The 22,571-nt window shown below is 41.1% G+C and overlaps 3 protein-coding genes across 4 annotated transcripts in view; 2 read left to right on the forward strand and 1 right to left on the reverse strand.

Moving 5' to 3' along the window:
• ADGRF5 (adhesion G protein-coupled receptor F5) overlaps positions 1 to 1,279 on the forward strand; it is a 42,687-nt gene extending 41,408 nt beyond the window's left edge. For both annotated transcript variants that reach the window (XM_017813088.1, XM_017813086.1), the window contains one exon: positions 274 to 1,279. In XM_017813088.1, coding sequence (XP_017668577.1) covers positions 274 to 353 — 80 coding nt within the window. In that variant the 3' untranslated portion in view covers positions 354 to 1,279. The remainder of the gene's footprint in view (positions 1 to 273) is intronic.
• A 1,408-nt stretch (positions 1,280 to 2,687) lies between these two features.
• MEP1A (meprin A subunit alpha) lies at positions 2,688 to 16,806 on the reverse strand. Its single transcript, XM_017813089.1, has 14 exons — positions 16,738 to 16,806; positions 16,602 to 16,626; positions 16,449 to 16,496; positions 15,558 to 15,598; positions 15,383 to 15,461; positions 14,902 to 15,019; positions 13,180 to 13,355; positions 11,356 to 11,577; positions 10,287 to 10,436; positions 7,227 to 7,442; positions 5,872 to 6,330; positions 4,164 to 4,337; positions 3,404 to 3,611; positions 2,688 to 3,043 (listed from the first exon to the last, which is right to left on the reverse strand). Exons 1-14 carry the CDS (start codon positions 16,804 to 16,806, stop codon positions 2,896 to 2,898), a joined length of 2,133 nt encoding a protein of 710 aa, XP_017668578.1. The 3' UTR covers positions 2,688 to 2,895.
• Positions 16,807 to 20,022: 3,216 nt separating this feature from the next.
• LOC108496374 (taste receptor type 2 member 117-like) lies at positions 20,023 to 21,112 on the forward strand. Its single transcript, XM_017813012.1, has one exon. It carries the CDS (start codon positions 20,165 to 20,167, stop codon positions 21,110 to 21,112), a length of 948 nt encoding a protein of 315 aa, XP_017668501.1. The 5' UTR covers positions 20,023 to 20,164.
• Positions 21,113 to 22,571: the final 1,459 nt, after the last annotated feature.

The raw sequence follows: 22,571 nt of genomic DNA on the forward strand, positions 1-22,571 counted from the left end.
GCTCAAGGAGGACCACTAAGTCCCTCCTTTTGTGTGAGTAAATCACTGTCCTGTGACTTGAGTGGCCATCCAAGCTGACTTACCCTGGCTGTGTCATGAAACACGGTGAGTTCTGTGGTTGCTGGTATTGCTGTAATCCAGGCAGTGTCAGGGCTGCAGGGCAAATAAGAGCCACCTGGGTCAACAGCACAGGGGTAACTATCCCTACTTTACACTGCCAACATGTCCCAGGGTATCTGTCCTAATGTCTTATCACTGTGCTTTGTTTTACAGGAAAATACAGAGTATCTTCTTCGGAGCCATCCACCTCTTCCTCTGAAAACACTTCCAAGGCATATTCTTTGCTTAACTGAAGCACTGCAAATGCTAAATCACATAACTCTGAAAGGACCTCTGCCCTTTCCAAGACACACACAAAAAGTACCTGGGAGTCATGGAGAAGTAGACTGCTTCATTTTGACTAAACTGTGCCTTGGCGCATTCTTCTGGAACAATCATTTCTCATTAATGTGTAAGGCAGGGAAGCTGTGAGAGGTGGAATTTTACAGGGTCTGCCAATCTCTCAGAAGAGATGACAAAGATTTGAAGGCCTTCAAGTGCAAGAAAGGACATTGGGAGTGGCGAATTCTCAGGCCTTGAGCAGGTGCTTAGCACTATGCAGTACTGAGCCATGAATTGCAGTGCTATGCACAGCTGTTGTCCAGTGGTTTTGGTATTTCCCCTATCAACCCTCTGAATGATCCCAAAGGCCTGTGTAGATACAGAAGTACCTCATAGCTTCTCTCCTGTCCTCGTATTACAGCCTGGAAAGGCCATAGGGTATAGTGGTCTTCACCTTCTATTTAAGACTTTTCTGGAACCAAAAATTCCCAGCTGAGAAGGTCCATTTCAGATCTTCACTTTTGACTGAGCTAAAGTGAAGACCATGATGACTCCTGCGTGGTCTTTGTTCAGATGGAACGTGCTGAAAGCCGTATGTGGTATATTTTTGAAGAAAAGGAAGCTTTATATCCTTAACAATATTTGTCCTGTATATTTCCCTTGATATGTAATGTGATAAGACAGAGATGGTTGCTGCCCTCTACTACAGAGAGGACTGCATTTATTTAATGCGTAGTAGTGTTAAGTCTACAAGGAGTGTCTTGTGTAAAGTCTGTATGTTTGGGTATCCTCTCAGAGGAGAATCACACTTGGAGGGCTCAGTGAGTCAGCTCTGCAGTGAATATAAATCACTATGTGCCAGGCAGGATGAATGGTTTGATATAAATTATTGCTCTAACACTACATTTGTGGAACCAGTTATTTCCAAACCTTTATACCTTTAAAGGCAGGATTCCTGTCTTAAGCAGAGGGCCATAAGAGAGCCTGCAAAGTATCTATAACACACACAAATGTACAAAATTTAATGTAAAATATGATAGATGGAATCATGAAGATTTAGATTTGAGGCCAGTTTCAAACACTGCTGTGAGGTGGTACAGCCCCATTTGATTGTCGGGGAATCAAGCCTTTATTTACCAATGGTGAACCTATTCCCAGAACTTTGGGATGAATCTGGCAGAAGGTAATCCAATCTGTAATTATCTGTTGCCTGTTATGAGTCCAGCCAGTCAGGTGCGTTGCAGGAAAAATTGATATAAGTGTTTGTTTTGATTTAATTCCAAAGGCAGAGTATTAACTTGCTGGTAATCCCTCAATTAAATGGATGGCTTGTCCCTATTCACAAGCTTGCTCTGAGCACCAGGATGAACCCAAGTGGAAAACAGCCCTCTGTGTACTACCACTGCCATGAGAGTGCATTTTGCTGTGACTGCCATCCCTTGTGACAGGTATCTGATAAGTACAAGGGTAGTGTCACCCTCTGCGATTATTTGCTTTCTGAACTGCTTCAGACAAGAAGAAACTGCTTTTGAAGGAAACCTGGGTATCCAAGTTTCAGGTGTGAAAACTGTTAGAGCCCTTGAAAGCAGAGATCTTAGGTCATACTAGATCAGTTACTTGCTGACATCTGCAGTTAGTTCAAGGCTGTTACTCACCTTATTCATCACACTCTAGCACCACAGACCCAGTCTTCATTTTCATATTTTCCCACCGCTCTCCTTGACTTTTAGATGATGATTTCCAAAGAGATGAGAATTTAATGGCAGCCATGACAGATTCTACCCTTTGATAACAGATAATCTGCTCCCATTTCATCTAGAGCCTGCTGAAATCATGCGAGTTTTATAGATGTTTAAAAACCCCTTGGATTATGCCCACAGAATAGATTTACATTTGAAGATTTGAAAACCTTATGTGATGAGACTTTTTAGAAAGACTGCTAGCTTTAATGTGAAATTATTTCCCTGATAGAGAACTGGCCAATAACATGCCACAGTGGTTTATGAATTCTGTGTAATAGCTAATCAGCATTAGTAAAACATCACAGCTCTGGGGAAAGTTAGTGTTGATGTACTGGCTTACGTAACTATGGATTTGTACCCTTTAGATTTCTTGAGCAATTTTTGTAGGAACATTTCTAAAATCTTTATATATATACTTCTATGTGACTTTTACCGGTGTTTTGAGAGGTTCTACCAGTTATTTGATCTACGTTTGAACTGTGGCTGAGAGTAAATGCATGGACTCTCAGCACTGCTGCTTGCTATGGGATGAAGGAATGAAATTTTCAAAGAACACACGAGAAAGGCATTGCATGAACTTGCATCAGACAGCAGTTCTACATGACACATTTTAATTGCCACAACCCTCAGAGAAAGCAGATTTCTGCCAAAGTGTTGATAGAGCTTTTCATCCATGTATTCTACAGCTTGTATTCATCATTTTTCACTGAAAGCCAATGTTTTATGAACTGTGGAAAAACACCAGGTTGAGATTTATTCCCCCGCAGTTTTTTTATCTTCTAGCCATCATGGAAATGAGGACGATGGTTAAGACAATGGTTCCAGCTATTCCACCAATTGTCATTCCCAGGATGTCCCCATGGACCTGTCTCGACTCACACCTCTCACCCGTGAAGAAGAAGGCTTGTCCTGATAGGCACCTGGGAAAAAAATACATGTATTGGGAGTTTTGCCCTGCCCTATAGACTCACCTGAAGGTCCTCACATTCACTATCCTGGATGAGCAGTTCCCATTAGAGGAGTTCATGTCACAACATCCCCACTTTGGGTGCTATTTACATACCCTGGAAGCACCACAAAATGGGTTTTCTTTGCCTTATGCAAAGAAACCTCCCCTTGTGGCTGCTGGTAGAAATCAGTCACTGTGGCAAAGTGTTTTGTTTCTACTGTTCCTTGGAGATCTAACGGCTTAGACCTCTGAAATCTGTAGCTCTGAACACTGATTAGCTGCATAAATTGAAGAAGAAAGACAGAGCAAGGAGGGAACAGGTCTGTGGTACCTGCAGCTTGCTTCTCCTTTCACATTCACACAGACCCCGTCATTCTGGCAAGGGTTTGGGTCACAGGGGTCTTGCAGATAAGGCAGCTGGTCTTGAACAGGCTTCATATCCTGGGCTGCTCTCTTCTGCCTCTCAAGGATGAGGCCTCCCATGAGGGCAGGTTGTACAGATTCAACAGGAACTTCAGTGTTATTGAGGTGAATTATATCTTTTAGAAAAGGAAAGTGGAGAGAAAGACATCAGATATCAGTGAGTGAAGCTGTATGTAGTACACCTCCTATCGGGGGCTCACAGTGTCTTGCGGACCAGAGGGTACTCCTTTTGCCTTTTAAAGAACTCTTGCTGTTCCACAGCATGTTCTGTGTATTTAAAGCACAAGACAGAAAATAATACTGAAATTACTGAAACTGGTTAGGTAAATCTGTGATATTATGTACTTCAAAAAATTACACCCCATGTGTTTGAAAATAAATACAATGGGGATGGCCTTTTAGTTACAAATGGACATAGCTACTGGTCAGGGTGCTTAAAGCTGTCTGAGAAGTTAACCTTCCAAAACTTGCTGCCATTTAGATCCTTCTGAACTCATAATCACTTTAGTCAACATCACCCACCTGAAACTAAGACACAGAAATGCTTTTTAAAGTTGATTCCCATTAGAAGAGAAGATAACTTGGAAACAGGTGCAGTAGTTACTTGAATGTACGAAAACAGAAAGAATCACCCATTTCATAAGGAGAATAAGGAAAAGGGTCTTTACCATTAAATTCTGCAAAAATAATCAGGTCATCGTTTTTCAGGAAGCTTCTCCGTCTCATCTCGCTGTGGGATATGAAGTTACTCCACCCCCAGGATACAGTTCTGCTGCAATTGCATGATTCATCAAATGTTCCAGAAATTGATGGTTTATCCCATATTACAGCTCCACTACCATCTGCAAAGAGATTATGAGTGATGAATAAGAACCACAAAGTTTTGCAGCTGGCAGTATGACATGACTTTTTTTGCATTAAAGTGTTAATGGGATCTATAAAATCGAGTTCAGAGCTAAAATGCCCAAACAAACCACAGAAGACTGACAAACTAAGGGTGCCAGCAGATCCTTAAGTATGGTCTGCATGAGGATTCTTAGTCTTTGTGAGGACATTGAAATTCACAACTCCTCTTTCACTGAGGACTAATCAAACACCAGTTACCTCCTCATTGTCACCAGCTCAGAGCTCCCTCCTGCATAAAGACATTCCTCCATTAGTTTTTAAGTACTTATGGTTTAGGGTTTATCAGATTTTGGTAATTTCCATGTTTCTGTTAAACATACTCGTACTTAAGGTTTTAAACGTCACATTGAAAAAATATATACTAAATTTCCACTGGGAAAAATGGAAAAGGATGAAGATTCATTCCTAGTATTTTATTCTGTAGCAAACCTAACATTGTCCTGTTATTCTTATTTCTTTCATAGAATCACAGAACTATTTGGGTTGGAAGGGACCTTAAAGCTCACCTAGTTCCAACCCCCTGCCATGGGCAGGAACACCTTCCACTAGACCAGGTTGCTCAGAGCCCCATCCAACCTAGCCTTGAACACACCAGGGATGGGGCAGCCACAACTTCTCTGGTTAACCCGTTCCAGTGCCTCACCACCTACTCTGTTTCAGTTTGAAGCCAATTCCTCCTTGTCCTGTGACTCCATACTTCTGTGAATAGTCTCCCTCCATCTTTTTTGTAGGCTCCCTTCAGGTACTGAAGGGCTACAGGTACTGAAGGGCTCAGCCTTCTCCTCTCCAGGCTGAACATTTCTGAATTAACACATCCATGGGAAATCCTAGGGCTGGACGTGAATTTATGGTGTTACATGTTATATAAACCTGGAGTTAAAAGGTGGTCCCTGTTTGAAAGAGTTCATACTCTGCAGTCTACTCCCAGCCAAGCAAGAAAGTCTTCAAGTGGTGCAGACAGATCTTGCAGGTATTTTCACGTATTTTTTTCTTAAATGCAGCTACAGTGTAAATGCTGTGCATTCAGACTATGTATGTTGAAGTTAACCGAATATGTTGAAGTTAACAGAGCTTCCAAAATGGAGCTTTAACTAAAATTATTTTTTTAGTAATGGATACAGCACCCTGCTGGCATTGCACCAGTCTGTGGTGATATGTCACCTACCATAGTGAACAAACCACAGGTAGAATGGGAATTGCCAGCTCTTGTGAGAATTCTGTATTTAGAGTCAAACTCAGATATCCCAGGCATTGTTCATAATAACACCAACCTTACATGTGCCACTTTTCACATTACATGATCTTCCACAGACAGGGATTCTGAATCACACACAGGGAAGTTATACTCAGGAAAGTGTCTCGAACTGGGAAATGGTGTCAAGGTTGCTCAGCTCTGAGTCCTACACTCAGTCCTCTGACTTGGATTCCTCGGCTCTCATTGTCAGCATTCCCCCAGGCAGACACACTCACCTGAGCTAACGTGGTCTTTGCTTGTGGTGAAGCTTTTGCTCGAGGACATCCTTTTCAAGACGTCGGGGTCCTGGTCCAGCACTGTGAGCGTGGCTTGGCGGTTCAGAGCCGGCCACTCCAGCACAGCATCGTTCTCTCCACTGCACAGGTGAAAGGCGATGCGGGCGTAGCCAGCGCTGTTATAGTTGGGGATCACGGTTATGCCAAATCCATAACCCTCAGGGCTATAAAAACGAGGGCTTTGAATAACACTAATGGATGTGTTCTCAAGGATTTTGCTGAAATTCGGAATGACCCACACGGCTGTGGGACAGGGGGTCTCTGTCAGGGTGATGTCATCGATAGCAATCCCACCGGACGAAGAGCTGGGGTTGCCCTTTAGTCCTTGGAAGAGGTAACGGAACTTCTTCTGAGCATGGAGGGTTACATGGGCAATTTTCCAGTTGGAGTCACTGTCAGCTTTAGTGAAAGGAAAGCAAAACACTGCCATCAGTGTGATTAGAGGAATTACGAAGTAACTTGTTCCTAGCCATCCATCCCAGCTGCATTTTTAGGTAACTGGACCTCTCATGAAGACCTGAAGGTGAGAGATCTTAAGCTGATATTGTGATTATAATATATCCACATTGCTTTATCATCCAAATGCTTTGGACATTTTGTACAAGGAACTGTTCACATGTTAGGGAATGACAGTCCCTAGTATAAAGAGCAACAGGCTAAGGGCTAAGACAAAACAAAAGGGTGGGAATCAATGACCCAGTGTGTTAGAATTAGCTGTGCCTGACACTTTTGCAGGGACTTATCCTTCCCTGCAAACTGCTGCAGCCTGATATAGGCAGATCCAGTTATAAAAGGTCTTGAGTTTTGACAACCTAGAACATGGTCTAGCGGTGGCAGAATTTGTCCTATTTAACAAAATCACATGAAGTGGGAATCCAGTTCACATTTCCAAAACTGCATATGCTTTTATATTTCTGACCGTCTAAAAGTCAGACTGGGATTCTTATTGACTGCAGAGGAGCACATTTGAGCAGCTCAGGGTTAGATCATATAACAACCAGTGGAGATATAGTCCACTGATCTCCAGCACAGCTTGGAATTCCTCTCAATCACCGAGCATAACATAATATTAGGAATGTTGTGACTTCTGCTGTGAAGCACCTAAATTACATTATTACAACCACAGTTTGTCTGCTAAATGCCTTCCTGTGATACCAAAATCCTTAGCCATACTGCAAGACATTGTGGTAGCTTTGGGAAAATTTTTGGGTTTCTCAGCCAATCCTCTGCATTGATGGTTAGAGTAAGACAACTCGTCCCCTCCACCCAAATATTCAGCTAATTTCCAAAACTACCTTGAAAGGTTTGGATTTTCCTCATCTTGCGAACATTCCCAGTGCCATCATCCTCTTTAAGCCAGATGATCAGCTTGTCAGACGTGCTTCCTGTGGTCCTGTAGAAGAACTGGAGGCACTGCTGAGTTCTCTTTGGATAAAGGATTCGAGACTCCAGGACTGCCACCTCATCTGCTGTGCCAGAGCTGGTGTCGAAGTACATGAAATAGCCAGCATCTGGGGAGAAAGGGTAGACTGTCACTGTCTCTTTCCAGATTTTTCACTAACTGCATGTTGTAAATTTATCATTTCAACTGCACTCTTTCAAAAATCGGAAGAGTAATACTTAACATTCATACTTAACATGAATAGTAGAGGAAATGTTGTGTGATAACCATCCAAGACAGACCAGGATAAGAAGAGGAGTAGCAGTTTAGCACATTTATGGAACTCATTGCTGTTGGCTCATGTCAATTTTGCATTAGTTGTCTAATTGGAAGTTGTATTCCTCAGGAATGTTAGAAACATATGAGACAGAGGATTCGGTGCTGACTACAAGTAACAAGTAAATATATTTTTTTTCTTCATTTATAATGAAGATAATCTAAAGATGAGATTCTTAGAGATTGTATGTTATATTACCTTGTAAAAATAATCTCTTATCAGCAATAATGATAATAAAAAAGGATTGGACACAAAATTAGCACTGTCCTGACCTTGAACATGAAGAAGCAATTTTTTTATAGCTTGCCCAAAGATTCCAAAACTCAATTTCTCAGTCTGGGGAAATTATTTAAGAATTCCTGCCCCTCTAGTTTTATTTCCCGTTAACATTTTTTGAGGTGTATTTTACTTTAGATTTGTAGTGTCTACTTTTATCCTTATATTTACAAGGATTTACTATTTGCACACATAACATATCTTGGTATAAGATATGAAGTTGTGATGTCTTGTCTTATCTGTATTGTGTCGCTTTTTACTTATTCTTTACTATTCTTTATAGTCAATGGTTAAAGTAATAAGCGAAATTCTTTTAGCTGTTGAGTGAAAGTTTCCTCTGTTGGGGGCTGGTTCCATGGAGTCTTGTCCAAGATAACATAACATAGAATCACAGGATGGTTTGGGTTGGAAAGGACCTTAAAGATCATCTCGTTCCAACAGTTCCAACAGTACTGTAGCTGCATGAAGGCAGAACAGTCTCCTGCATGGTTAGTGGAGCTGTCTGAGCTGTTTATCAGGTTCTCTCTAACCAGGTCAGGGGAATACTCTCCATTCCCTCCCACATGGTAGCAATGTTTTGAACTCATATCCATAGAAACCTTGCCAAAGGTACCTAATTGCTCTATGCAATGCATGACACTTCACTTTAAATCTAACTGTATTAAACATAAGCATCATCACTCTTGCTTCAAGTGAGAAACATGGCTGGGAGCCTGTTGTTGAAATTATTATAGTAACAAACCCCCAAATGATCTGGACTCTACATCTTTTTTATAAGAAAGTCAAATAAAGGCAACATTAAGCATCTATGGCAATTAAAATATGGCCCTAGAAGACTTCAGTAGACTCCCTAAATGTTAAGCTGTACTTTCCCTCCTTCATTTTAGCTAGCAATAAGTAAAAAAACCCAGGATATCAAAACTATCTGGGAGAAATATGATTCACCTCTGTTAGAAACTCAGAATTTACCCCCACATGAGATGACTGCAGAAACAGTTATCAAAAAAGGTCTAAATTCCTGATGGAGTCAATGACCCTTTGAAGGCACGAGCAGGAGAGACACTCCCTATTCATGGAATTAATTTCAACAGTCTGGAGATTCTCAGAGGCACCCATCCCTTTCCATTAACTCTTCAATGCTTATTTTGTAGTGAGTCAATAGAAGCTAAAGCCCAAGTGCAAGTTAAGTGCCCAGTTCAGACAGATTGGATTTTTCCCAATAAACTCAAACAATTCAGTTAAATTATTTTCTCAGTTACAATTATATTGTACAGAGTGAGAAAAAAGAGAGTGGTAATTAAAAGTCAGTGGGGGTTAGAAGCATGTATTTCTAGAAGCTGTCAGATGGTTTTCTTGAGTTATATTGTATTCTTGGACCTCTCTGACACATACCAGCATTGTAAGAAGTTGAGGATCTGTTTTTTCCAGTGGGCGGGTCACATGAGGGAAATAACCTACTCTTGAGTGCAGCAAGTCAATGTTTCCCTTTATCAAAGACTACCAAAGCATAATTGAACATGCTTTCGGTCAGAGTTCTTTCCCCCCATACTTAGGTAGAATTTACCACAGAAGTAATTTTTTTTTGCAAGTGTGTAGTAGTTTGCCCTGTCTAAATAATAACAAATAAGGCTTTTGCTTTTCAGAACTGTCTGCTGTGATTTAGTCTTTATTCTCAGTTGTAAGCCAGCACCCTGTGACTGTGACTGGGGCTGGCTCCAATCTTTTTGAGATTTTATTCCTTTAAAAAAATGGCAAAATTACCATTTGAAAAGAAAAATTATCTGTAAATTACTATCATAAAATACTTTGCAACTTTCTTCTACCTCCACAACCAGCATTCATCAAGCTTAACTAACAATGTGTATTGCAAACACATTTATGAGTGGCTATGAGTGCTGTTTCATTCTTATCATGAGGCAACAAAACTCTTACTCAGACTTTGGAAGTTGCAGTAAATTATTGTCCATGTTATATTTAAATGGGCTCTAGTTAAGATTGTTCTTTGTCCCCTTTTATTTTGCTGTTGTGGAGAACATTCCACTAAGTTGAAAAACTTTGTTGAGAGCACGAGTGCAAACATAAACTCACACTCAAAGGGTCAAGGCAAGTGAGAAGAAAAAGGGCTTTTTGCTTAACTGAAAACATTACAACTCAGATGTTTTCTGGGTTGTGTCTTAAATATGGTTATTTAATCTTGTGTTTTTAGAGCAGTCAGTGCTGAGTTGTCTCAAGGGTTGACAACAACAGGTTCAGAGAAGTTGTTAAAGACTGTATTTAAAGCACACAGATATGCACAAGGGCTGTTACTCCAGCTGAGCCTTTTTCCATAGAATAGAAAAGTGTTCTGTTACTTTGGTTTACCTCTACAGCTCCCAGAAAGTGTGTGGTCCTCCTGCCCTGTCACATTGTTCAGCTGATGGACCCAGTCTAGGTCATCTGTGGTGCCCTGAATCATACCACAGATGTTGTCAAACTCAAAAGAACACTGGTCCAGAAAGGTGTGAGTTGAAGCTGAAAAAAAAAATGCACACACGGTCATCTCTGAGTAATTTCTGCTCTATTTTTCGGGAGTTTTGTTTACACTAGTATAAACATCCTGTAGAGAAGATAATCCTCACATTAGCAGATGTGAGCCCAACAGCTCAAAAGAGGAAACATTTGATTTCTGGAGAGATTCCCTGCCTAAAGCCAACATTTGACCACTGTGCAGAAGGTTAACAAGCACCCATGTGGTAGTGACTGATGGTGTCTTTGTGCCTGTTTGTCAGCCTTGGAGAGATAAGTCCCGCTCTGACCCTGGGGTGATGTATTTAACCATTCCTTGGCTGAGGTTATTGATCATTATGTCTCACTTGTCTGCTTGATGAGCATGAGAGCTGTTCTTCCACTTCAAGCAAAGTCCATGCAGTTACCTTAGGCCAGTTCAGCTAAGGTGATGCTTCTGCTGACAGATCACTGGGGACAATAACTTCTCAGTGACAACCATGATCAGTGATAACATCTTCAACCAGATTAGCAAAATAGATAGTGTTGGACTCTAGACTTGGCCAATCTCAGGTACAAAATAATCTAATTAAGACCAAATGTCAGTAAAAGAGGACAAAGTGCAGCTGCATTCACCTCACAAAAGCACAACAAAGCTGCCCACACACCAGCAGAACACAACCACAGGTCTGAACCCCCAGGAGCAGTGTGGAAGAAAAGATATGAACGGAATGACTTTCCTTGACTAATTAACTTTTACAAGAGTAATGACAGGAGAACCAAGGAGAGGTATGAGGAGGGAATAAACTGTGTCTGCACACCACAGGTCCTGTCCTCGAGCACACCTGAGAAGATTTTTTGTGGTTTTAGAGACGTAAGGGAGGTGAACCAGCCTGGCTCAAGTATAATCAAAGAAAGAGTTTGCCATGGTTAAATTATGACTTACTGCAGTTGTACATGCGATTCAGTCTTTCCAGATCAATGGCACTGAAGTCTAGACGTTGTCCAATTATGTCATCAAATGCTGGTATCTTTGCTGTGATTGTGGGGACGCTGGCATTTTTGTTAAATGAAAATGGTGCATAGTGCATCAGTGATTCGTAGTCATAGGGGGTGTTCAGGTCAGTGATGTAGCTGTCATCATACTTCGCAAAATTGTGCTCTCTGCCTAATAAAAGAACAGAAAAGTGCTTAATTTTTAGAGATGTTGGAAAGCAATGTTTTTAGCATGGCCCCTTGGATACAGTTTCCTGAGGCAGAATTGATATGCCCAAAAGCAATTACTTTAAAATATAACATTCAAACTTAGCAAGATTTCTGTTTGTCATTTGGACAACAAAGCAGTGCCTTTAGATTGCAGTTCTGTGCTTCCACAAGTGACTTCAGCAAGTTCAAGATCAAATATCAATGAGCTGTAAAGAATGGGATACCTAAAAGGTCAGAATAGACAGTCTAATAGTAAGGATCCTGAAGGATTAAGCTTAAGGATTAATGTATTTAATGTATCCATTCCAGAACCTGTGAATATTGATGCAAACATTTCCCAGGATATTAGATCATATATGGACAAGGAGAAGCCCTGGAGTTCTTTGCTCACTAAGGGGACAGATATGACAGTCCTGGAGCGCCTCCAGGTTCTGTTTTTCTTTGAAGCAAAGAATGCATTAGCAAATCTGGAGGAAAAAAGAAAGATGTTTTTACCCTAGATTTACAATATCGATATGATATTTTTATTGAAATGTCTTTTGGAAACATGTTTCTCATGGTTTCTTGGTGAAATAATTTGTCCTTACAGAAAGTTTTTTCTTATGAAAGTGTCTGCTAGGGCAGAGAGAGGGAGCCATTTCACATGCTTTGCTATGGAAGTAGAGATTACCAGCATTTCCAACTACAAATAATATTTTCAGAATAGTTGGCATTTTTTCTCAGAGAAGAAACAGCACATGACTGTGCTGATGGATAATTACAGATTCTCTGCAAAAGAGTGCCCTTCCCTTCTGCAGATCGCAAAGGTCTTCAGTCCAAGGCTTGAGATTATATAAAATCTTGGGATTGTTTTCTTACAGAGAATTGAATTGCACCTTTTATCAAAAATTAAATCTTTTAGTCACTCCTTTTCAAATAAATTATCATTAAGTAATACAGAACCAGATCTCACAGAGGACAACAGGAGAAACTGCCTTCTAGGGACCAGGGGCCTGTGAAGTTCGCTGAAACTCATAGAGCCACTGAATCTGATGATACTAAGCCTGAAGGAAAGAACCTGCAGAGAGACGCTGGGCAGGAGAGAGCAGGATAGAGTTCTATTTTATGTGTCCCATCTGAACTAATAATTTTGAGGCTTTTTCATGTGCAAAGGGAGTATTTCCAGTTTCAGGAAAGCCTGAATCTCTGAATATAAAACCCTTTCAGATTTTGAGAGGACCTTTGATTAAAGAAGAGTCACCTCAAAGCTTACCATCTAAATAAGTTTACAATTCGCATTAAATGGCAAAAGGAAATAGAGAGAGGTGAAATGATTTGTTCAAAATTTAGAGATCACACCAGTCCTGGAGCCAAGGTGAAATGAAGTCCCCAAGCAGGGCCTCTCACTTCTGGCCTTAGACAGTCTCTGGTCTTTGATTAGAAGTTGTACCAGAGTTTGTTGATTTACAGTGGTCTCAGGTGCTTCTAAAGTTATACCTTTAGGAAGGCCTTAAAATTTAGGAGTGAAAATGAGATACTGATACATCTGCACTTTACAAAGTCTGACTTGAAGGTTAATACCCACCTTGAATAATCTCATCCCACCAGATTGTCACGTAGTCATCCCGGTCCATCCTTGACTGCTCATGGTAAAATCCTAAAGCATGCAGGATTTCATGTTCCACAATTGCTCTGTAGTCACACCTTTCCCCAATTGAGAGGGTCTGTCCAGTATGCTGGTCCCCCACCATGGACCAACACCTGAGGAAGAGAGAGAGCTTACTCTCTCTTGAGATTTCTTCTCTGTATTTAAGTTCCGTGTGTGCTCACTAAGTTAAAATTAATATAATAAAAGTTTTAAATACAAAAGCAGTAACATAAATTATTATTTGGATGATGACCACATGCCTTGATACTCTACAGATCCTGCACTCTGAAAGCAGACTAACCTCCAAAAACACACTATCACTTGCATGAGGCCAGTATTTCACTTATCCTCTGTGTTAGACAAGGTCACCACGGAGTTTTGAGATACACAGAAGTTTAGTCCTACATCAGCTGCCATTTTGCCAAGAAGCATAATACACACAGAGAATGAGTAAACTCATCGAGACAGACTGAGCTGGCCTACAGTCACTTGGGCTAGAGAAATGATCCAAGAGGATTTAGAATAGCTGCATCTGGTTCTTTTTAACAGCAACCATGCCTTGGGTTGGACAGAGGTGTGAAAGTATATTTTTCTGTGAGTGCTAAGCCCCTCATCCACAATTCAGCAGATGCTAATCATAAGTAACAAGCAAAGGAGCTCCTCAGCCAACTCACTGGGAACTTTTTAGGGGAGCCCTAGAGTGATGTGAGAGGCAAGTGCTAAAGAGCATCTGCTTTGGCTGCAGCTTCATTTGCTCATCACAAAGCAGTGTCTGGTTGAGTTTACTAAGGAGCTCTGAACACACTGATGTGGGCACTGAAAACAAAGAGCTTGAACCTATGGTCTCATGAATAGCTGCTACCAGGGGGTTTCCAGTATCAGGCTCTCCATCACCAACTCATCAAAAATTGTGGTGCTTGTGGTCTTGTAAGAGAAACGTCATAGAACACATTACCCAAGGAAAGGCTGAGGGCAAAAATATCAGTGCCTATAGACCTGATAACAGTGCCTATAGACCTGAAGTTCTGGGAGAACAGCTGATATAGTGAGAAGATTTTTGTGCTTTTGTAGATTTTCTTTCAAAAGACATTTAGCTGCAGGAAATAAAATAAATGCTTCCAATTCCTGAAAAGTTGAATCTTTGTGTACAAAACCCTTTCAGATTTTGAAAGAAGCATTAATTTAAAAAGAGCCATATCAGAACAACAGGAATATTAAAATAAACTGGCTTTTCACAGCTTTTTTGACCTGTCTTGTAAAGATTTCAAAATCTAAATTCTAGCTATTCATATCCTTGGTAATTCAAGAGGGTGCACATGGGGTTTGTTTCACCCTCCACTGAAATGGAAAACAACCCTTGGTAGTGAAGTGGAAGCAGCTGAGGAAAACGCAGCAATGCTGGGATTCACCTCATTGAAGAGTAACCATCCAAACAAACATCAGATTCCCATTCCAAGTTCATCGTCTGAATAGCCTCTGCAGTCAGCAGAGGGAGGCAGCATCTTACAAGTTTTGTGTCTAAAAAGGTAAGATGGATTGTTTCTCGGTGGCCTCTTTTCCTCTGCTGACAGTGAACCTTTAGACTGCTGAAGTCAAATGGAATTAATTCCCTGCTGATTCTACACAGCAAAACTAAACAGAAATTGATATAACCCTTACCCATCTTCTTTTCTAAAGATTATGTAGGTACTTTCTCCTTCATATGGCTTGAAATCAACGCAGGACTTCAGGCGGAACATTTCAAATGCCTGGAGAATTACTGCTTTGGCATTCAGATCTGGAAAACATGCATTGGGAAGATACCTTTAACAAACTGCGGATCATTCCCTCTAGAGAGGTAACACATGTACACAGATACACACAGGGGACCAAAAGAAAAATTATTCAAAAGAAAAATGATTGAAAAGAAAAATAATTGAAGAGAAAAATTACTGAATCTGATTAAATTGTGTTTTGTTATGTTAGCTGTAGAAGAAATAAAAATGGGTTTGACATAAACAAGTTAGTTTATCTTGTTATTAGTGAATTTTAAAATTTCAATACGAGAGAACCAGTTCTGAAAAAGGCAGATATTTTTATTACAGTGACTCCAGTGCAAATAAGGATTGGAGATAAAATCTGAATGAAGTGTTTGAATTACCTAGGTCATCACCCAGAATATAGGGAACAGGGAACTTCCACCTGTAAGTCTCATTTCTAAGAGCATTTCGCTGATCTTTCTGAAAATGGAATTAACAGCTGGTGATGCATCTGCTGTGGGGAGATGAGCAGATTTGCAGCAAAAATACAAGTGACAGAAAGTTTTAACTACTTACAGGGAGCATGATATCACCCTGAAAGAGGTCCTGTCCAGCAGCTGGAAAGCAATTTAATGAAAGACAATGTAAATGAAAGACAATGTAAATGAAAGATCAAATATATTTCATTTCATAAACCATATTGAATCTACTTATACAAGGTTAATGTACCTGAGTATTTACAGAAATTATGTAAGGACCAGCCTCTGTACACTCAAATATAGGTAATAATAAAAGTAACAGCAGTTTCTACTCAATATTTACTACTTGGCAATGTCTGCATTTGTGGTGGAAGAAATCTGGTGGCCACCACTACCCATGTCTCTTTTGATAACATCTTGCTTGCTCTCAGGCAGAGACAACAGTCATACAGTGAGACAGTGCTCTGGAGAACATAGTAAAGTCAAGCAATGCATGAGGAAGAATATTGCACAGTGCACCATCAAAAGAAATATTTGATGGAAATTTGCAGGAAATAAAAATCATGGAGGAAGACAGTACAGCATGTTGTGTCTCCTGCCTCTGATTTCTTCCTACTTACATAGAAGCTCAATAAACATCTAAGTTGTTTTCCATCTTTAAAAAACTTTATCAAAATCATATAAAGATGGGTAGAAATTGCTTCGGGACTCCAAAGCCCTTCCAATTGATACAATGTGTTTCTATCGTAACATCATGGGTCTGTCCAAACTTCAGAAATTAAAGACTTCTGCATCCCTTGTTTACATAGGGTCATAGTCCTGGCATAGATTCAGGTGTCACAGCCAGAGGAAGGTAATTCAGAGCTCACTTGATCATATTTCTCTTGTTACTGTGAGCTACCTATCATTAATCTTTTTTACAATACAGAAAATTCAGCATTTTGCTCACAGCTTTTCAGGCCTCATCAGAATTTGGACATGAACTCACCCAAGTTGATGTCTGGAATGTCTTTGAATATCTCACCAGCTTCAGCATCTGCAAGACAAAACGTTATGTGTTCAGATGTGGTGGCACTGCAAGCACAAGAAACTTCAAAGCACGAGAAGCTTCAAAACTCAAACCAGCTCACACAGCACTTACCAGCTCCACTGGAGTGGTTCCCCACCTGAAAGAGAATGAAATACAGTCACTATAAGGTATGAGATGTTTGTGGACTGAGAGGAGCCTGTAGAATTCGGGTTTTACTCAGAGTCTGTAGAAATTAGGATTTACTTACAGGGAGTGGAGAACCATAAACATAACATAGTAGAAGCATCAGGCACAGTGGGAAGATGCTGGAGCCCATTTCTGCAATGGGAAAAGAAGCTGGTCCCTCTCATGTCTTGCAATATATATGGAATGCTGATGAGCTTTCGGTGGAGCATCAGCCAACCAGCATCAGACTTTCCATCTTTGAAATATTATTATAGCAGCAAAATTTGCCTCCTGGATGGCACATGATGGCATTGCTGTCATCAACTACCTAAGTCCACAGTGGAGGAATATTACAGAGATGAATGTGATAATTTCGTGTCTTCAGTTCAGCTGGTAAAAGACCCACCCAGACTTCACAAAGGAAGTTCTCAATCAAGCCCAAAGTTGCTGACTCCTTCCCCTGTGTTTGTTATCTGTCAGCATTACAATCTTGACTGCACAGGAGAAAAGCCATACTCTTAAGCAGAATTATTCCAGGTTTATAGCACTCCAGTGTCATTAGAATTTGGCCCAGTGCCGTTTTCAATTAATAATTAACATCACACTGTAAAGATTAGAGGTACAAGAGATATGATTATGAATGCCCTGACAGTGTTTTCCCACAGCTGATCTCATCTGAGAACTGGTGCCCTGATGCACAACAGGCATCTAGAAGTGGTCACATGTATCAGTAGATCCCTGGCCTTCCAGCTCGATGTTCCTTTCTTTTCTGGTGGTTTTCAGAGATCACAAACTTGTCCTGCTCTTTGCTGTCTTCTTTCTCAGGGGACATGGGGCAGGAAGGGCACATGGGCTAACTGAGCCAAGGCTCCAGAAATCTCTAGTTCTCCCCCAGGTCCTGCATGATTCCTGTAAATGTCCCATGTGCCCTGGAGTGCCTCGGTGCCCTTAACTCAGGCAGTGGAATCCTGCTTCCTCGTTTCACATCTGTGGTGGTTTGAAAAACCTTTACAAGACATGAAAGTGAGCATGTTCATCTCTGTGTTCAGCAATTAGGTAGGAAAAGGCTTGTGCTGTGGACACCATCACCCACAGCACAACACAGAGGGCTTGAGTAGGAAGAGAAGAAAAAGTGCTTTGGAGGTGCTTCACACACTGCACCCAGCAGTGCTGGTGGGAGACACTGCGAAGAAACCTCAAGTGCAAGCAGATTTTGAGTGGGAAATGTGCCTGGCCTAGAAAGGAGTCAGTCCTTCAACCTAAACCACATATTTTCCTCCAAACAAATCAAAGTAGGAAGCTACTGGTAAGAGGTCACATTGCAGAGGAAAAAGTATGGAGATCTTTTCTTGTTTTGAGAAGAAAGGCCCCAGAGGACAGATCTTTCATGCAGCATAACTGGGTTTTCTTCAACACTTGCTTTTAGAATGATTGTTTCAAAGGACACATACCTAAACTGAACAGGACACACTTCTAGTAAATGTGAGTCATGTCTCGAGATACACCATGTAGAGGCTGTTTCCACAGGTGAGTAAAGAGAGTCAGTACATATCACAAAGGCTATATTTGCAGATGTGCAGCAGTGGATGTGAGAAAGGAACAAAAAATTGAAGAAAAATAAGAGCAGTCTGAAAAACATTTTCGTTTTAGTCCCCTTAACTTTAAAATAACTGAAGAACCTAAAAAAGACATCTAAAGATAAGTCATTCTGAGGGCATATATTTACTCTCATATATGTAAGGGCTCTCTTGTACCCCTGTTAGGCACTGGAAGGGCACTAAGGTCTCCCTGGAACCCTCTTGTCTCCAAGCTGAACAAGCCCAGCTCTCTCAGCCTGTCTCCACAGCAGAGGTGCTCCAGCACTAGTTTCATTTTGTCCTCCCTGGAGGGCAGTGCATGTACGATCTTAAACTGGCTGCAGTTCCTGTAAAGAAGTTGGTGATGGGAAATGCTATTACTCTTCCACTCTGGGTAGCTCCGGCTCAACCAAGTAGCAGAACACGAGACCACAGGAAAGTACAGCAGGTGCCTTAGAGCCTCATACATTGCCTTGTATGAAGTGCCCAAAATTGCTGTGCATCTTAATTCCCACGCCCAGTGGCAGATCTACCCTGGATTCCTAGACACAGGCATTAAATGGTGTCACTAAATGCAGATAATACCTTTTGCTAATCTGTGTGCACTGGTTTTGACTCCAGTGTAACACAAATAAACTCTGAGGCAGAAATGTGGCTCAGGTATTTATGTCCTTCATACGAGCAAGAATGAAAACAAGTGTCTCCTGAGCTGGAAAAACTATCACATCAAAGTGATACCAACTACATTGTTAATAAAAAATTACCCACACAGCTTCTCAAAATTCAGGTAAGTTTGTTCCACTTCATAGGATTTGAAAGCAGCACAGGACTGAACTTGTCAAAAGCGTCCAGGTTAACAACTTCAGCATTCAGATCTGAAACACACAGCACAGGATAACAGCACCAGTTGCTCTGCTTTTAAAGCATTATACATACCTATAATTCTAGATAAAAAAAAAAACGAATAAGTGTGCATTAAAAATAGGAGCATATATAAAATATATCTACCTGGATAAAAGAGCAGGAGACTGTTAGCAAAATTCCCTGACTGGAGTAATTTTGGCAGAGGGCATAGGGAGAGATAATATCTTTTGTTAGGTAAACCAGTAGTTTAGACAGCTGAGATAGCTGATAGCTGAGATAAATGAGCAGGCTTTTGGACTTCCAAGGCATTGCTCAGGTACTGCTGGGAAATTTTATTGCATGTTATAACATAATCTCACATATTGTCAACTTTGAGCTCGAGACCAGTAAAAACAGAAGAGATACATACGATTTTAACATCAATTTACTATTTGTTTTTTCTCCTAAATTACTCAAAACTTAAAATAGTGCCTAAAGTTAGATGAGAACAAGAATAATGCTCTGAACATTTTTAAATAAATGCATGTCCTCTCGGTCTGTACTGGGCTGAGACTGTTAGGAAGAGATAAGGCACAAAGGGTAAAGGAGATCAACATATATGACCTTCAGATTAGGGTTCCTGGACTTCATTACTCACACTGCACTCCCCTGATGGTGCTTTGCTGAGCACAACCCCTGCTCTGCATGAGCACCATAGGTGACCAAATGACAGAAGAACCAGATCCTGAAGCCTGACATGAATCAAACATGGCTACTCACAAAATCACAACAATGTCCTCTGCACAAAAACATCTCTGCTGTTTCTGCCACCCAACACGGCCCTCCTAAACCAACATTCAAATACTGAAGAGTGACACTGACACCCTGCGCATTTACATTTACATCTACATTTACATCCCTGCACCTGCCCTGCTCTCAACACCAGCGGCACCAAAATCCCCCCCACCAGCAGCTCTATAAAGCTCCTCTTTCCACACCTGACACTCAGGCAACAGCAGACGCTGACCTGTGTTTGGCATTGGTGCAACAGCCCCCTTGTCCAGCACAGCACTGCTCCCAGCTCCCAGGATGGAAGCTTGTCACTCTCCAGAGCAATTCAATGTCACTTCATATGCTGCCACGGCTGTGGCTGTTGTCACCCTTGAGGCGTTTGCTGGCCTGTGGATAAATGCTTTCATTGTTTCTGTGATTTACATAACTTGGGTCAAAAAGAAAACCTTGAACTCTAATGAGAAGATCTTGATGGCTTTGGGATGCTCCAGGTTTTGGTTTTTGTGCATCTCATGGGTAAATTCCCTCCTTTCAGTGTTTTATCCCAAACACCTTCATGTTCACCCCACACTTCAACTAATTTTATCTCTTTATACCTTTCTTAATTATTTCAGCTTGTGGGTTTCAGCATGTCTTTGTGTTTTTTATTGCATAAAAATTGCCAATTTCAGGAACAACTTCTTCATCTACCTGAAAGTAAAAATTGACAGGATGGTGCCCTGCCTCCTGTTCGGGTCTGTGCTTTTAGCCTTGGCTATCAGTGTCCTTGCCTATGATGTCACTGAAAAACTGCACAGTAAGGACCGCAATTTCACCTGTCCAGGAAATTTTTGGGAAGCAAGTATCAAAATGGAGAAACATTTGTTCCATATTTCTTTCATCACTGGCTTCGGATATACTGCTTCGTTCCTGGCAGTCATCACCTCTGCCCTTCTCCTTCTCTTTTCCCTCTGGAGACACAAACGCAACATGCAGACAAACTCCATGAAGGACCTCAGCATGGATGCCCACATCAAAGCCATGAAATCCATTCTCACCTTCTTCATAATGTACAGCATCAACTTTATATGTCTGATCTTGACAATAATTTATTCAGCTAAGAATGAAAATGCCATGATGTTTCTTGTATTCATGTATCTGTATGCCTTTCCGGGTGTTCATTCCCTTGTTCTGATCTTCAGCAATCCCAAACTGGAAAACACACTGCTAAGGATTCTGCCTTGTATGAAGCTTTGCATGAGGTAGGAACTGCAAGAAATGCTGGAGCCTTTGGACAATGTTGATCTTTCCCTTAAGGTCAACAGATCATTTAATCTCTAATGAAACCAGGTCATTTAATCTCTAAAGGAACTTTCCAGCCGTAGTAGATGATATAGATGTTCACTCTTCCTGATCTAATTAAAGAAAATTTCATTCACATTTATTGAACTAAATTATTGTGTGTTAAAAAATGATTATTATGATTTGATTTAGATAAACCTATTAGTTTATCCTAGAGTTCTATTACTGTAATTGACAAAGTCAGTTAGTCCTGACTGTAGGAATGAGGCATAAATCCCTGAGATTTCTGGAGGAGGAATCAATGTGTGCATCATAATCAGCTGGATAGATTATCCAGCAGAGGCCCTTAACTTCTGCCTGAGCCAGGCAGATGATGGAGTGATATTAACACTGCACTGTTCAGCCCTTGTGCAAGGCTCTTTATAATCAAAACTCTTAATAACCCTCATTTGTATACAAGATGGCTGGTCCCTACCATTCAGGACTTCAGTATCACCACCACTTCACCCAAAAGTATAAATTTGGCATTTGAAATCCTCCATGGCAGAGGATGACAATACGACCCCACTCTGTAGAAAGGTCAATGGGATTGATTCACTCTCTGCCCCAAAAGCAGGGATGCCTCTTTGGTAAGATTTGCTCCTCCAGCTATGTCACATTGTGCCCTGGTGAAGTCGGGATTTTAGGCTTAACTGATGGTAAAGCTTAATGGATTACCAATTGCTGTTCTTTTTTTAAAAAAAAAATATTTAGTGCTAATCCAGTAACTGCATTTATCAATGGCAATTCCAAACTTGTATTTCTGCAATAAAATGCACTATTTCTGAATCTGTGATCATGAAAGTTCTTACTGAATGTGACGAGACTTACAGTGCTGAAGGCTATACTCAAAAATTAAGCCCAGCCACACCCAGGACCTTTGAACTCTGAGGACCTGTGTTTTGTTTACATTTCTTGCTGCTGTGGCCCTGTTCTAGTGTAATATTAGGATCTCTATCACTGTCTGGCAGTGGTTGATAACTGATGTGTGAACATGTTGATCCCTGTCACTCTCCACGGGTGGTCACTGACACACAAACAGTGATGCAGGAATGGCCATGGGGGGCACAGGTGGGTGCAGAGCCCACTGCCCACACCAGCCCTGAGGGTCCTCTCTGCCCCACTTCCTGACAGAACACAATTGCCCTGCTCTGTGTGACTGCTCTCCTGCTCTGCTTTTACTTGTAGATGAGATTGACTCTTTTGAGTGGAGTCTGGCTCAGGAAAACACCAGCGAAAGTGGGTTTTTCTGCTGGGTCAGGGGAGCACTGAGAGGAGGAAGGAGTAGGGGAGAAAACTCATTACGAACAGACTGCAATCCCCATTCTGCTTTCCCTTGTGCTGCTGTGGGGGAGGAGGTGGAAAAGCTGGAAATGAAAGAGTG

The sequence above is a fragment of the Lepidothrix coronata genome, unplaced genomic scaffold (genome assembly GCF_001604755.1).
Source record: "Lepidothrix coronata isolate B3197 unplaced genomic scaffold, Lepidothrix_coronata-1.0 Scaffold39, whole genome shotgun sequence".
In the NCBI taxonomy this organism is placed as follows: domain Eukaryota; kingdom Metazoa; phylum Chordata; class Aves; order Passeriformes; family Pipridae; genus Lepidothrix; species Lepidothrix coronata.